This window comes from Acinonyx jubatus, chromosome D4, assembly GCF_027475565.1.
Source record: "Acinonyx jubatus isolate Ajub_Pintada_27869175 chromosome D4, VMU_Ajub_asm_v1.0, whole genome shotgun sequence".
NCBI lineage: Eukaryota > Metazoa > Chordata > Mammalia > Carnivora > Felidae > Acinonyx > Acinonyx jubatus.
In genome coordinates, this window is record NC_069391.1 from 32,850,965 (window position 1) to 32,864,562 (window position 13,598).

Here is a 13,598-nt window from a genome sequence, read left to right on the forward strand (position 1 = left end):
AATGTTCATTGTTGTTTCAAGTCACTAAGTTTATAGTACGGCCTATGCTGAAATAAATCACAAGGAAACTTTCAGCCAAGCCCAACGGAGAGAGATGTTTTATAAACCAGTAAGCCTGTACTTTACAAAAAAAAAAATGCTAAAATGCCAGTGTCCTAAGAGACAGAGACAGGGCTAAAGAGACACAACAACTAAATGTCGCCCTTGATTCTCAATTAGATACCAGGTCCAGGAAAAATAAAGCTGCTCCAAAAGTTGGCACAGTTGGAAAAATCCAGTATTGTATAAACTTTCTTAATTTGAGAACTACATCATGGTATCATGAGAGAATGTCCCTGTCCTTAGAAAATGCATGCCGAAGGAACAAAGGCTAAAAGGTATTATTGCTAAAACTTACTCTCAAATGTGTGTAATAGTATATAGCACACGTAGAGAGAAAAATTAAGTACATGGGGCAAAATAATGAATGGATCTAGGGGAAGGACGTACAGGAGTCTGTTCTGCTATTCTTACAAATTTTCTCTAGCTTTGAATTTTTCAAAATTAAAAGTGTAATAAATTAAGAAGAAAAAGGGGGCCCCTGGATGGCTCAGTCAGTTAAGTGTCTGACTCTTGGTTTCAGCTCAGGTCATAACCTCACAGTTCGTGGGATCAAGCCCCATGTCAGGTTCTCCCTCTCTCTCTCTCTCTGCCCCTCCCCAGCTTGCGCTCTCTCTCTCTCTCTCTCTCTCTCTCTCTCTCTCTCTCAGAATACATAAATAAACTTAAAAAAATAATCTTTCTTTGTGAATATAAAAATGATGCATGTTCATTGTGAATAATTTTAGAATGCAGGAAAATATAAAGAAGTAAGAATCAGCAACAAGCCCACTGCTCAGAGATCTCCATTGTTAACATTTTTGGCATATTTCTTTCTATTGTTTATTGTTTGTGTGTGAGCACATGCTCACACACACTGCTGTTTATAGATCTGTACCCTGCTTTTTTGATTTAATATGATAGTGCAGTTATTCTTCTGTACTGTTAAAAGAGTCTCTGAGAATGGGTTTTGGATGGTCTTTGTAGCATTCCTTCATAAACCTGCACTACATTTCACGTTTTCTTGTCGGATCTTTGGAATTATTTACAGCTTTTTGCTATTATAAATAATGTTACAGAGAAAGATTGTTACTACAAGTGTCCTTCTGGGTTATCTCTGATTATTCCCTTAGGTGAGAAATTCTTAGATGTATTATGACATGATATTAAAAAGAAGAGGAACATTTTGAAGCTCTGAGTAATAGTGCCAAATGTAGCCAGTGCTCTTATGATTTGAAGGGACACAGATAGAGTACCTGGACATTCTAGAACAGTGGCCTTGGGCTTTGGGGTTTTGCAGAGCAGCAGAAACATATAAACAAAAACACCGAGGAGGGACTGACATCTGGTCCCAGCATTATTTGGTCAAGCGGATATCTTTCTACCTTCCTACTTATTCTTATCATGGGAAGAAAGCCATTTTAATACCAACGGTTAAGGATGTGATTTTATACTAAAGGACCACTGTTTACATTGAATAAACCTCAGTTTTGAAAACCTAATTTTACTGTCCTTCTTTCCATTCATTTCTCCTCGGACCTATGTACATTTGGAACTAAATTTTAGTTTGTTTTTTTTTTTTTTTGATAAAAAATCTTTATTTTTAGGTTGCACAGAAACACATTTTTTTTTTCATGGAGTATAAGCAATTAATTCTTTCTAAAGCTTCTAGCGGGCTGTGGCTCGGCATGACATAGCCTCTCCATGAGCCGTGTCTACTAGTCAGGGGCTTTTAAAATGCAGATACACCTATTAATATTTTATATACGTATATATGTTGTCTATTTGTTACAACATATATCTGCAGGAGAGCAGCTGTTTTGGTGGAAGCGGGAAGAGTGAGGTAGGAGAGGGCCTGTGTCAGGGCCACTAAGCTTGAGTTACCTATTTTTGGAATCAGAATCGGCTTAGCCCTTGGATATAACCTTTGCACCATTAACATTATTTTCTTCTTCTTTTTTTAAAATTCTATTTATTTGCTTTTGAAAAAGAGGGCACGAGAGAGTGGGGGGAGGGGCAGAGAGAGAGAGAGGGAGAGAGAGAATCCCAAGCAGCCTCCACACTATCAGTGCAGAGCCCAAGGAGGGGCCCGAACTTACAGATTGTGAGGTTGTGATCTGAGCCAAAATCAAGAGTTAGATGCTTCACCCACATGCCCCAAAAAAGATGAATTTTAAAAGGCTGGATCATATTTCTTTAGTAACACATAGCAAATGTCCTCATCGAGCAGTAATTTCATATTCTGACCGCTCCTTTTTTCTTGGCCTGGTATAGTTTCTCCTCCTTTCTTTAAACATACCTTACAGGCATCGTCCTTTGTGAATGTTCAATATATCCTTCTGGAAGTTTGTTTCCAGGAAAAACACTTTCCCTTTTCCCTTTTTTTCAAAGCAAGGTTCCAAAAGTTCAGATTGCAAAACAAATACTGCTGAAAAAAATATGCAATTTTCTTTCATTGCATGGTCAAAGCAATTTGAATGACTTTTTAAATGTCCAGGTCTAGCCTTCTAGAACTGTGAATTAACTAAGTCTTTCCTTCAGTTCTCCAATTTTTCATTTTAAGTCAATTAACCAAAAAAAAAAAAAATTATTGAAAACCTCTATGTGCCCTTCCCCATCCCAGGTGCTATGAAGGGATAGAAAAGAATTATGTGGCATTTCTCATTCTCCTCCCAACCAAAAGCAGAGCATCCTTTAATTAGACAAGAACAGCTATGCATCCATGCCTCAGGGTTCGACTTTTGCCTAGGGGACAAAAGGAAGCTCAGAGTCAAATTCACTGCTAAATCATAGCAAGCCATCCTTTCTTTAACATTCTGGTATAATCCATGTGTCTTGTAAGGGCAGGGGGTGAATTGTGGTTTTTGCTGTAATTTCTTCATGCCTTGTACTGTACCTGGTAATAATAATAACATGTATTGAGCGCTGACTACATGGTAGGTGGTGTGCTAAGCATTTTACAAGCATTATTCCACTTTCCCTTCCCAGCAACCCAGTTGGGCAGGGACTTCCATAAACTCTGCTAGCATAACATACAATTACGTATTATACAGATGCAAATGAATGGGTGCAGTAAATGCCTCCTCGTCTTCCTTTATCTTTATATTCAGGTTACACATAAAAGTCTTTTGAAAAAATGAAAATCCATACCTGTTGCAGAACAGGCCAAGGAGGTCACAGTGTACCTTGGTGGGTTCTGCCTGCCCAGAATCCTTTCTCCTTTCTTCACATTCCTGCACTTTGAGTTCCCTTTCATGAACCATGTCTCCCAGACTCGCAGGCCATGTGGTCTGCGCAAGGCTGAACACACACACATGCGCATACACGTGTGTATACACACACCCCTCTGGGAAGGTCACATGCCCCAGGCCTGACCAATGAACATTTTTTGCCTAATGACACCAGTTGAGTCCCTGAATCCAGGGCCCAGAATAATCTGAACCTAGTCCCAAACCCAGACTTTCCTGTGATAGAAGCCAATATATTTTCTTTTATAGTCAAGTCAGTTCGCATTTTGCACTGGGTTTACAGTTATTTTCAACCAAATGAACTATGACTAATAGAGGAAATAGGTTTTGTGTTTTTTTGTTGTTTTTTTTTTAAGTGAATGTAAGACTTCCACTCCGGACAATATGGAAGATTAAAATGTCTGGGGAAACCCTGTTGGAAAAAATTTTTGATAAAATACTTCTTAAAAATCTTGTTTATTTATTTATTCATTATGAGAAAGCCAGAGGGAGAGCACACAAGTAGGGGAGAGGGGTAGAAGGAGAGAGAGAGAGAGAGAGAGAGAGAGAGAGAGAGAGAGAGAGATTGACTGATTATCTTAAACAGGCTCCATGCTGAGCACAGAGCCCAATGTGGGACTCAATCCCACAATCCAGGGATTATGACCTGAGCCGAAACCAAGAGTCAGCTGCTCAACCAACTGAGCCACCCAGGCGCCCTTAAAAAAACTCTTTTAAATGCATGGCTCAGCTTATAGAAAAGGAAATAAAGTCCTCAGGGTCGTCCAGGAACAACATGAAAATACAAATCTCGATATTACAGCTATCAGACACAAAGCATAAAATAAGTATGCTTAACATGCTTGAATAAATAAAAGATGCCCTCATATAAATGACAAAGAAATAAGAATGACAGGTAAATTTAACTCAGTATAGACATCTCACAGCAGTGACTTTAGATCACCAAAGACTTTAGATCCTGCTGAGCTGAATATGTACTTTCAAGTTTACCACCAAAGATTAGAAATAAACAGTATAACTGAGGCACCCGGGTGACTGAGTCAGTTAAGTGTCCAACTTCAGCTCAGGTCATGATCTCACCATTCGTGGGTTTAAGCCCCTCATCGGGCTCTGTGCTGAATGCTTGCTCAGAGCCTGTAGCCTGCTTCAGATTCTGTCTCTTTCTCTCTCTGCCCCTCCTCCACTTGTGCTGTCTCACTCTGTCTCTCAAAAATAAATGAATGTAAAATAATAATAAAAAAAGAAATAAACAGTATAACTGCCAAATTAGTAGGGAAGAAAAAGTGGAATGAGAAGGGTAGAGAAAAAACTTCTATCAACTCAAAGAATAGTGTTAAAAGAAAAATAAAAAGGAAAACAGCACAGAAAAAGAAAAACAATTAGAAAGCATAAAATAAGATGGCATGATCAAAATAATCAAGCCTTAAATATCCTGTAAGCACGCGAAATATATGAGGACATAAATGTCCAATAAAAAGACCGTCAGTCTGGATTTTCTCCTTAATGACCACACAAAATGCAGCAACAAGCTACTTAGAGACAGGCCTACAACATTAGGACATAGAATCAATGACAGTAAAAGGATGGAAAAAGGTATCATGAAGATACTAACTAAAACTGAACACGTTCTCCAGACTTAAAGCACCGATTCAAAAAAAGGATGTTACTCTGACAACCACAAGATGGGTCTGGTAAAAATTAACGGAATAACCTGCAGTTTACAACTTTGTTGGGGAAGCAAAGAAACATTAGCCTAATCTCCACACTACGCGTGATGCTGTTCCAAAGACGATGTTGTTATGAGAACGGTCAAGCAGGCTACTGCTCTGCAAAAAGAGAACTCTTAACCAACTCCCTCCTGCCAACCCCATCAAGCACACTCTCTTTAGCTGAATTGCCTATTTTGAGCGATTCTGAAACTCTTCACCATCCCAGCACCCAAGTCCTGATCCCTGAACTCAGACACACATCTGCAATTATAGCACTAATAAGGCTAAAACCAGAGCAAGCGTTCACGGAACACCTATGTATTGTTGCCTAATCAGCAGCTCAAAATTCTTCAGCTACAGTAGAGAACGGCTGATGTTCACATGTGACATCCCCGTCCATGTGCCATGGAAATGTGGAAATGCACAGCCCCAAGGGCACCGTCACTCCACCTTTTCCTCCTGCTCAATAGGTCAGACTATAAATGAGAATGGCATTATAGTGATTATCTCAACGCCTCTCTGGTCTATAAAAACTAAAACTAAAACTCTTTGCCAATATTGGTACAACATTAGCAACCATCGCTCGTGACACACCTTACAACTGACTGTGATGTCATCACTGGTTTCACTGGCACCTGACCTGTTTTGAATCCCCACTTTGTCTAATTCTGGCATTCTCCCCCTTGCTCAAAAGCACTCACTTTTCATCTTCTGAGTAAAAAACCCACAGGCCCTAAGACAGTAGCTTTCAGCCGTAGGTGTACATCAGCCTCAGCCTAGGTGCTACCTACAGAAATTCTAATTAATTGTTCTGGGGAAGGTCCCTGGCATCAGTACGTTTCAAAGTTCCCCAACGCCACAAATCCAGCTTCCTGGCTCCCCACTTTGGCCTGCTGCCATCTCAGAGTGAAAGTTCCACCTCCTTGCTCGGCTCAAAGGAGACCGTGTTTGTGAGTTTTGCAAACCCTGCCCTTACTATCCCACCACGTAAGGATTCCTGGTCATCCTGTTCCTTCTCCTCCTTCTCCTCCTCCTCCTCGATTCCGTGCTATAACTAACAGAAATAAAGCTGTGTTCTAATCCACTGGCACATGAATTACCAGACTCACAGAAGAGCTGGGGTCTCCACCAAGTCTCAAAGACTTAGAGCCAACACTGAAGTGTCTCTAGCGGTTTGGCCTGTCCAAGAGAGCAGATGCAGTATCACGGCTTGCAGACGCCAAGAAGAACCAGGCCGGATCCCTTAGTAGTTCCCAACTCCTTGCAATGGGAACAGCTTCATCCACGTAGTGTAAAGATTTCAGTCACAACCATGTGTGACCCTATGTACATACTCATGTTTGAATATGTTCTCGTTCACATACCCATGGGTATATTTTTCAAAATCTATTTCTATACCTGGAAAAGTCCAAAAGGATACGCAGCAAAATGTTAGCAGTGGTTCTCCTGGGGTTGTAGGTTTATGGAAGATTTTTTTTTTTTTTTTTGGTTCCCTGTACATGCTAAAATTTCTAGAGTGAACATGTATTGCTTTTATAATTAAAATAAATAGATAAATAATTGTCTGCACCCCAAAAGGGAGGAGGGAATAAAAGATCTGGGCTCTACGGGCGCCTGGGTGGCTCAGTCAAACATCCAGCTATTGATTTTGGCTCAGGCTATGATCTCACAGTTTGTGGGTTCGAGCCCTAGGTCCGGCTCTGTGCTGACAGTGTGGGGCCTGCTTGGGATTCCTTCTCTTCCTCTCTCTCTGACCCTCTCCCACTTGTGCCCTCTTCCTCAAAATAAATAAAAAAACTTAAAAAAAAAAATCTGGGTTCTAGATAAGCTCTGCCCCAGATCTGCATGTTACCTTGGGGGCAAGGCTTTGCCTCTGTTAGACAGGATGCTCACTCGGCCTCTCCCTCAGTGACATTCAAGGATCTTAACCACTCCTCTGCTTATCAGTTAAAGTCTCAAGGGACTCCCCCACACCCACCCTGACTCCAACTGTAAATTTATATTCTGCTATTCTGGTTTCTCAGGCTAAAACTCAAGACCCTGATTAGGTCCTCACTTTTCTATGAACTATAGTAAAAGTGAGTCTCCATCAAAGACCCTGACCTGGAGGGCAGAAGTTATGCCTCCAGGCCTCCCTGGCTGAGTCTAACACAGATCAAGCTCACCTTTCTCTCCAGCTAGACAAGAATAATCCAATAGGCCTTGCTGCAGGAATTAAAGGCAGGAGGCATTCACACTCTTTATCTCGCTGGGCTTGTATTAACTTCCCAGAGTCAATGCAACAGCAGGATCTATAAGCAAATCCTGATAGGACACAGGGCAGCTCTGTCACCATGGAGACAAGGATACCATAAGCCCCACAGGTCATCCAGTGTTTGAAAGAGATTTCTCAACCTGGGACAATAAAGGAAGTTGGAACCCGGAAAAAAAAAAAAACTTTACAACCAATCCCTGCATGCCTCTTAAAAACAACCTCCTGAGGACATTGTTGGCAACAGGGAAGGGAAGAAAAACTAATAAGAATTGAGTACACAGTGTGTTCAATGTTTTATTAATTCCTAGGTGGTGTTATTTCTACGCATTCCTTATTTTGCAGATAGGGAAAGTCGGGGAACTGCTACCAACACTAACAAAGTTCTACTCAAAAAGATTAACAGTGAAGATGCCTCAGGGGAAAGCATGAGGCTAGACACGAACAGATACCGGAAAATAGGGAAGACAGTGAAGTGTGAGTCCCTCCCAATTCTGCCAAGGTCGGCGGGTGGGGGGGGGGGGGCAGGGGGGGTAGCAACTCTTGGAGCAGGCACTCATGCTTTCTCTGGCCAAGGATTCACGGATCCCCAAATCCTGAAATTAGCACAATGCCAAAGAGGCCATGAGGGTCACATCCCCCACTTTCCAGCTGTGGGGTGAGTCACTTGTCCTGACACCTGAGATCTTTGCCACACCTCCAAGGCAGGAATTCAGGGGAGCAGGAAAGGGTGGCAGGTGCCTGGTGCTCACACAGGCTGCTCCACTGGCTCCTCTTGGGACCCCCTCTCTGAGCCCTCTTTTCCTCCAAGTCTTTAAGAACAGGGCTCAAGTGGGGACCTAAAAGATCCCCACCGATGGAGGAAAGGAGAGAGAAGGCCAGGAGGTCTGACCTGCCAGCTTGCTCCCTTCTCACCTAGACAGTGGGCACAACCCACCGGGCCAGCAGCTCAGGCAGGAATTAGGCCTCCGACTGCACAAGCTCAGGGCCTGCACCACCCACAGGAGTGAGCTGAGCTGCATCGCAGCCAGAAGGAGCCCTTCCCACCAGCGCCTCCTTCCTGCCTTCCTTTGCCTAAAGCTCAGGAATCCAGCTCCCAATGAGAGGGAAGCTTCGGACCTGGCCTTCCAGCGACCTTTCACCACTCCTGCTGGGGCGCCCTCCCCTCCTGTTTCATTCATGGGCCTGACACACACTGATAAGTGAATGAGAAGACGATCTCAAACCCTAGGAGTCCTCAGTTTCACCAAGGAAGGGACATGCAGGCATGGCTGGACTGGGGTGGGGGGGAAGGTGCTGTGAAACCAGGAAGAGCACCCAAAGGGGGTCTCACACCTGTCTGCTTAGCCCTGACTCTCCCCCACTTTTTCAGAGCCGAATGACAGACCTTCTTAGGGGGGAGAGACCGCCCAGTAAGAGATTCGTCAATTTCTGAGATTATTCTATTTTCTTTTTTTTAAAACTTTCTTGCGTCGCCCCAACCCAGATGACCCCTTCCACTGCCCACTTTCCGAGAAAGAATAAGACGCGCGATCCCCAGGTATTTCGACACCCCATTTCCACCCCGCCACTTCACAGATGCCTAAACTGAGGCCCGGGGATTCCGCGGGTAGTGTTCCCCCCGCCACCTGCGGACTCACAGCGGGTTCCAGCGCTCGGGCAGGCGGCGGTGCAACGAGATGCGGTCGCTAAGGTAGATGTTGATCTGGTGCACCCGCACGCTCTCCTCTTGCAGCCGCAGCTCCTCGCCCTGCAGCTGCAGCCGCACCGCCTCGCCCCGCGCGCCCAGAGCGTCGCTGGGCACCGGCGGCCGCGGCAGGACCGGGTCGCGCCGCCCCGGGCGTGGGGTGCGCGGGGGTCCTGGCTCGGCCGCCCTGGCCCCGCGCCGCGCCCGTAGCACGGAGCCCAGCCCGGCCAGCGCCAGCAGCGCCAGCAGAGCCAGCAGCGCCTTCCGGCCGCGCCGCAGCCCCAGCGGGCAGCGCCTCCGCGCTGCGCGCCCCCACATGCGCCCGCCAGCTGGGGCCAGCGCTCCGCTCGCCGGGAGCGGCGGCGCAGACCCGGACCCGGATCCCGGAACCGCGGCGCGGCGCCGCCCCGCCCCGCCCCCGGCCCGCCCCACCTGCGCGCCGCCCCCTTTCAGCCCAGCCCGCGCGGTGGAGGGTGGCTGGTCTTCACTCTGTCCCCCCCCGCGGACAGGCCTAGACTCACACCACCTTCCTCGTTGTGCTGTAAGCATTAGGAAAAAGGTGATGGTCGTAAAACCCTCAGCTCAGCACCTAGCACTTCATAAGCGCTCAGTAAATGTTGGCTGAATGCACTCTGCAGGGTGCTACGAATTTTACTGCCCTTATCTCATCTGGCCCTTACGCAGTCCAGTCACAGGGGTAGTAGGATTATCAACTCCATTTGACAGATGATGGGACTAAGGCACAGTGATTCTGTGTCACTGAGGCCTGCAGGCCCAACCAAAGACATAATACTGTTTAGATTCGGTGAATAGCAAACTTTCCCCTGGTTCCCTGTTAGTCTATCTTTGTTTTATCCCTAACTTTACAAAGGCCTCCAAGAAACTGATCAAAGGAATGAACCCCCTCAGAGAAACACATGCATAGGCACCCATAATATGATCGCACACATCCCAGGTCATCTGTTCCTGTTAAATACCCCCTGACCTTGGCCAGAGGTTTCCTTTGAGGGGATTGAAGAAATGAAGGAGCCACTTGGGTGCTGAAAATATTTAACAGGGTCAAGACTAGAGTGAGTCTTGGCTCTCTCCAAGGCAAGAAATTATAGGTTGGGCCAAAAAGAATCAGCAATCAAAAATAAAAAATACTTTTGAAAATCAAAATGAAAGCAAAAAATCCACGATGAACAAAACATCAAAATTTTAAATAAAGCAGACAGAACCTGACCCTGTGTTTGCACAGCTCACCTCACAGGCCTCACTCACCCTAATCCCTGCCCTGATTCATGGCTAGATTTTGGTGGTGATTACATGGAGATATATAGATATATATATATAGATAGATAGATAATATACATATACTATATATATATAATATACATATACTATATATATACATATATATGTATATATATATGTATATATATATATATATATATATATATATATATATATACACACACACACACACACACATGCCCCAAAGTCATCTGGGCACGTGGGTGGCTCAGTCCTTTGAGCCTCTGACTCTTGATTTAGGCTTAGGTCATGATCCCAGAGGCGTGGGATGGAGCCCTGGGCTCCACACTAAGCGTGGAGTCTGCTTGAGGTTCTCTCTCTCTCCCTCCTCTGCCCCTCTCCCCAGCTCGTGCTCTCTCTAAAATAAAAAATTTATTACAAAAGTCATAAATATGCATTTGACTTATGAAAGTTCTATCTCAATTAAAAACATAAAAAATAAATAAAAAGAACTAAGAGGAATAAAAAATAGGAATATCCCTGGCCTCCAGTACAAATGCTGAAATGCAAGGCCTGTCTCCATGCCACTGAGGGAGAGGGCCTTCACCATTCCACATTTGTAAATTTTTTTTTAATATTTATTTTTGACAGAGAGAGAGAGAGAGAGAGAGAGAGAGAGAGAGAGAGAGAAACAGAGCGTGAGCGGGGGAGGGGCAGAGAGAGAGGGAGACACAGGAATCTGAAGCAGGCTCCAGGCTCCGAGCTGTCAGCACAGAGCCCAACACAGGGCTTGAACTCAGATCGCGAGATCATGACCTGAGCCGAAGTTGGAGGCTCAACCTACTGAGCCACCCGGGCACTCCACCATCCCACACCTTTGTAACACATGCTGTTGTCCCAGCTTGAAATGCCCTTCCCCACCTGGCAAACTCCTATCTACATTTCAAGGCCCTGCCAAAAGCCACGTTTTCTGTGAAGCCTCCAGCAACTCCACAGCCTTTTAGACAAATGCGTTTCATGATTGCATCACCCTTTTGTTATTAGTCAGGGTTCCACCAGAGAAACAGAACCAGGAGGGGATATAGTAAGAGATTTATTGCAAGGAATTGGCTTACACAACTGCAGGGGCTGGTTAAGCAAGTCCCAAATCTGTAGGGCAGGCCATCAGGAGGGAAGGTTGAAACTCTCTGACATGAGCTGAAGCTGCAGTCCACAGGCAGAATTTCTTCTTTTGCAAGGCAACCTCAGTTCTGCTCTTAAGGCCTTTCAACTGATTGAATCAGGCCCACCTACATAATCTCCATTAGTTAAAGTCAACTGATTGTAGACGTTAATTACATTTACAAAATATTTTCATGGCAACTTCTAATTTAGTGTTTGAGTGAATAACTTGGGATTAAAACCCAACTAAGCTGACACATCAAATTGACCATCTCTATTATTTTCCTAGGGCTGCCATAACAAAGTACCACAATCTGGGTGGCTGAAATCAACAGAAATGTATTCCCTCTCCATTCTGGAGGCTAGAAGCCCAAAATCAATTAGTCCCATCAGCAAGGCCATGCTTTCTCTGAACGCTCTAGGGAGAACCCATTCCATACATTTCTCTTAGTTTCTGGTGTTGCTTGAAATCCTTGGCATTGCTTGGCTGATCGATGCATTGCTTCAACCTCTGCCTCCATTGTCATTCTTCTGATGTGTGTCTGTCTCTGTCTCTTCTACTCTTCTTCTAAGGGCACCAGTCACATCGGATCGGGGCTCACTCTGATGACCTCATCTTGATTATGTCTGTCAGGACCAAATAAGGTCATATTCATAGGTACCAAGGATTAGGACTTCAACATATCTTGTTGAGGGACTCGATTCAATCTGTTAACACCCTCATACTTTGTTACAATGCTTAGTACATTGGGTCGTGTTTAATTTACCCCTAGCCTTGTAACAAAAAGAATGTAAGGGACTTAGAGTATGAGCTGTGGTCACTTCATGATCGCAGAACTTGGCATAGAGTCAGACACACAGAAAGTGCTCAGTTAATGGCTGGCTTTGTATCTCACACTCACTTCTGTAGGCATCTCTTTGAACTTGCTGGGGAGGTGTCTAATGGAAGGTATAACCTGGTTAAGTGCAGGGAGGAGTTACTCCCATAATGTGACAAACACGAATTCTTCAGGCCTTGTTCCTGGAAGGGCCTCAGTGTCCTTGAAAACTCCTAATAGGGGAGTTTTCAAAAATCTGGCTCCCAGAAACCCTGGGAGACCACCCAGGAAAGGAAAAAGAGGCTGAATGAGGCTCCAGTTCTCTTCCCTAAAACCAGAGCATTGACACTTTTATCTGCCGAATGCTTTGAGCTGCCTTCTGAGACTACAGCACCCTCCTCCCTAATTACCAGACGAACTGGTAACAACACCACAGAAAGTGTGTTGTCCAAGCCCACAGAAGGTCAGTGGCAGAACAGGAAATAAAATGGACTAAAAAGGTGTGGCAGAAACCTGTGGATGTCTGCCAATATGCATTCTCCTCTCCTTTCTGAACAATGGAACCCCTGAGTCGTTTGCTTGTTTCTCTGGGCCCATGGTCTTCCAAAATAAAGACTAGAATTCCCAGCCTCCTTTGCAGCCAGGCATGGCCATATGACTGAGAGTGTAGCCAATGGGCGATAAGTGGTATTGTCAGATGGCGCTTCTGAGTAATCTCCCTAAATGAAACTCCCTTACCCTTGCTTCTTCCTGCTCGCTGGATTGTGGCTATGAAGACCAGAGCTCAAGCAACCACCTCGAGTCATGTGGTAAAACCACTCAGAGTGGTTAAACAACATGGCAGAAGGAACCCTAACACTGTGAACACTGAACCAGTCCTGACAACCTCCTTCCAGGCTTTGCTTATGTGAGGGAGAAATCAACTTCTATATTGTTTATGCCACTGTTTCTATGTGTGTGTGTGTGTGTGTGTGTGTGTGTGTGTGTGTGTGTGTGTGTGTGTGTGTTTTGTCCTATGCAGCCAAATCTAATCCTGAGTGATAACAGAATTAATTGCACAAGAATTCCTCCCACATCTGGCTCTGATAGTGTGGTGGTTTGAAAACAAGGCTGCAAATTATTCAACACTCCCTTGCCTTGAATCAGGGAAGACTTGTAACTGCTTCAACTATTAGATTATGGTAGAAGTGAAGCTCCTTGACTTCACTGGCTAGGAGCAAGAAGCCAGATGTGAAGCTTCCACCTTGTTCATAGGATCACTGTTCGTGCAGCTTGAGCTGCCAGGGAAGAAATCCCTATCTTGGTGTTGTCATGCTGGAGAAGCCCCAGGTGGACAATCTAGCCAACAGTGCCGGCTGCACCCAAACTTCCGCTGGCCCAGACAGCCCAGGCATAAGGCAGGTGAGTGAA

General features: G+C 44.9%; 1 protein-coding gene across 2 annotated transcripts in view; it reads right to left on the bottom strand.

Annotated features, from left to right (window-relative positions):
- The window catches only part of GALNT12 (polypeptide N-acetylgalactosaminyltransferase 12), a 37,262-nt gene extending 27,908 nt beyond the window's left edge, over positions 1–9,354 (bottom strand). The window contains exon 1 of one of the 2 annotated variants that reach the window (XM_015068952.3): positions 8,927–9,349. In XM_015068952.3, coding sequence (XP_014924438.2) covers positions 8,927–9,291 — 365 coding nt within the window. In that variant the 5' untranslated portion in view covers positions 9,292–9,349. Of the gene's footprint in view, positions 1–8,926 lie in introns of both variants that reach the window. The other variant, XM_053204892.1, reaches the window with a different exon arrangement.
- Positions 9,355–13,598: the final 4,244 nt, after the last annotated feature.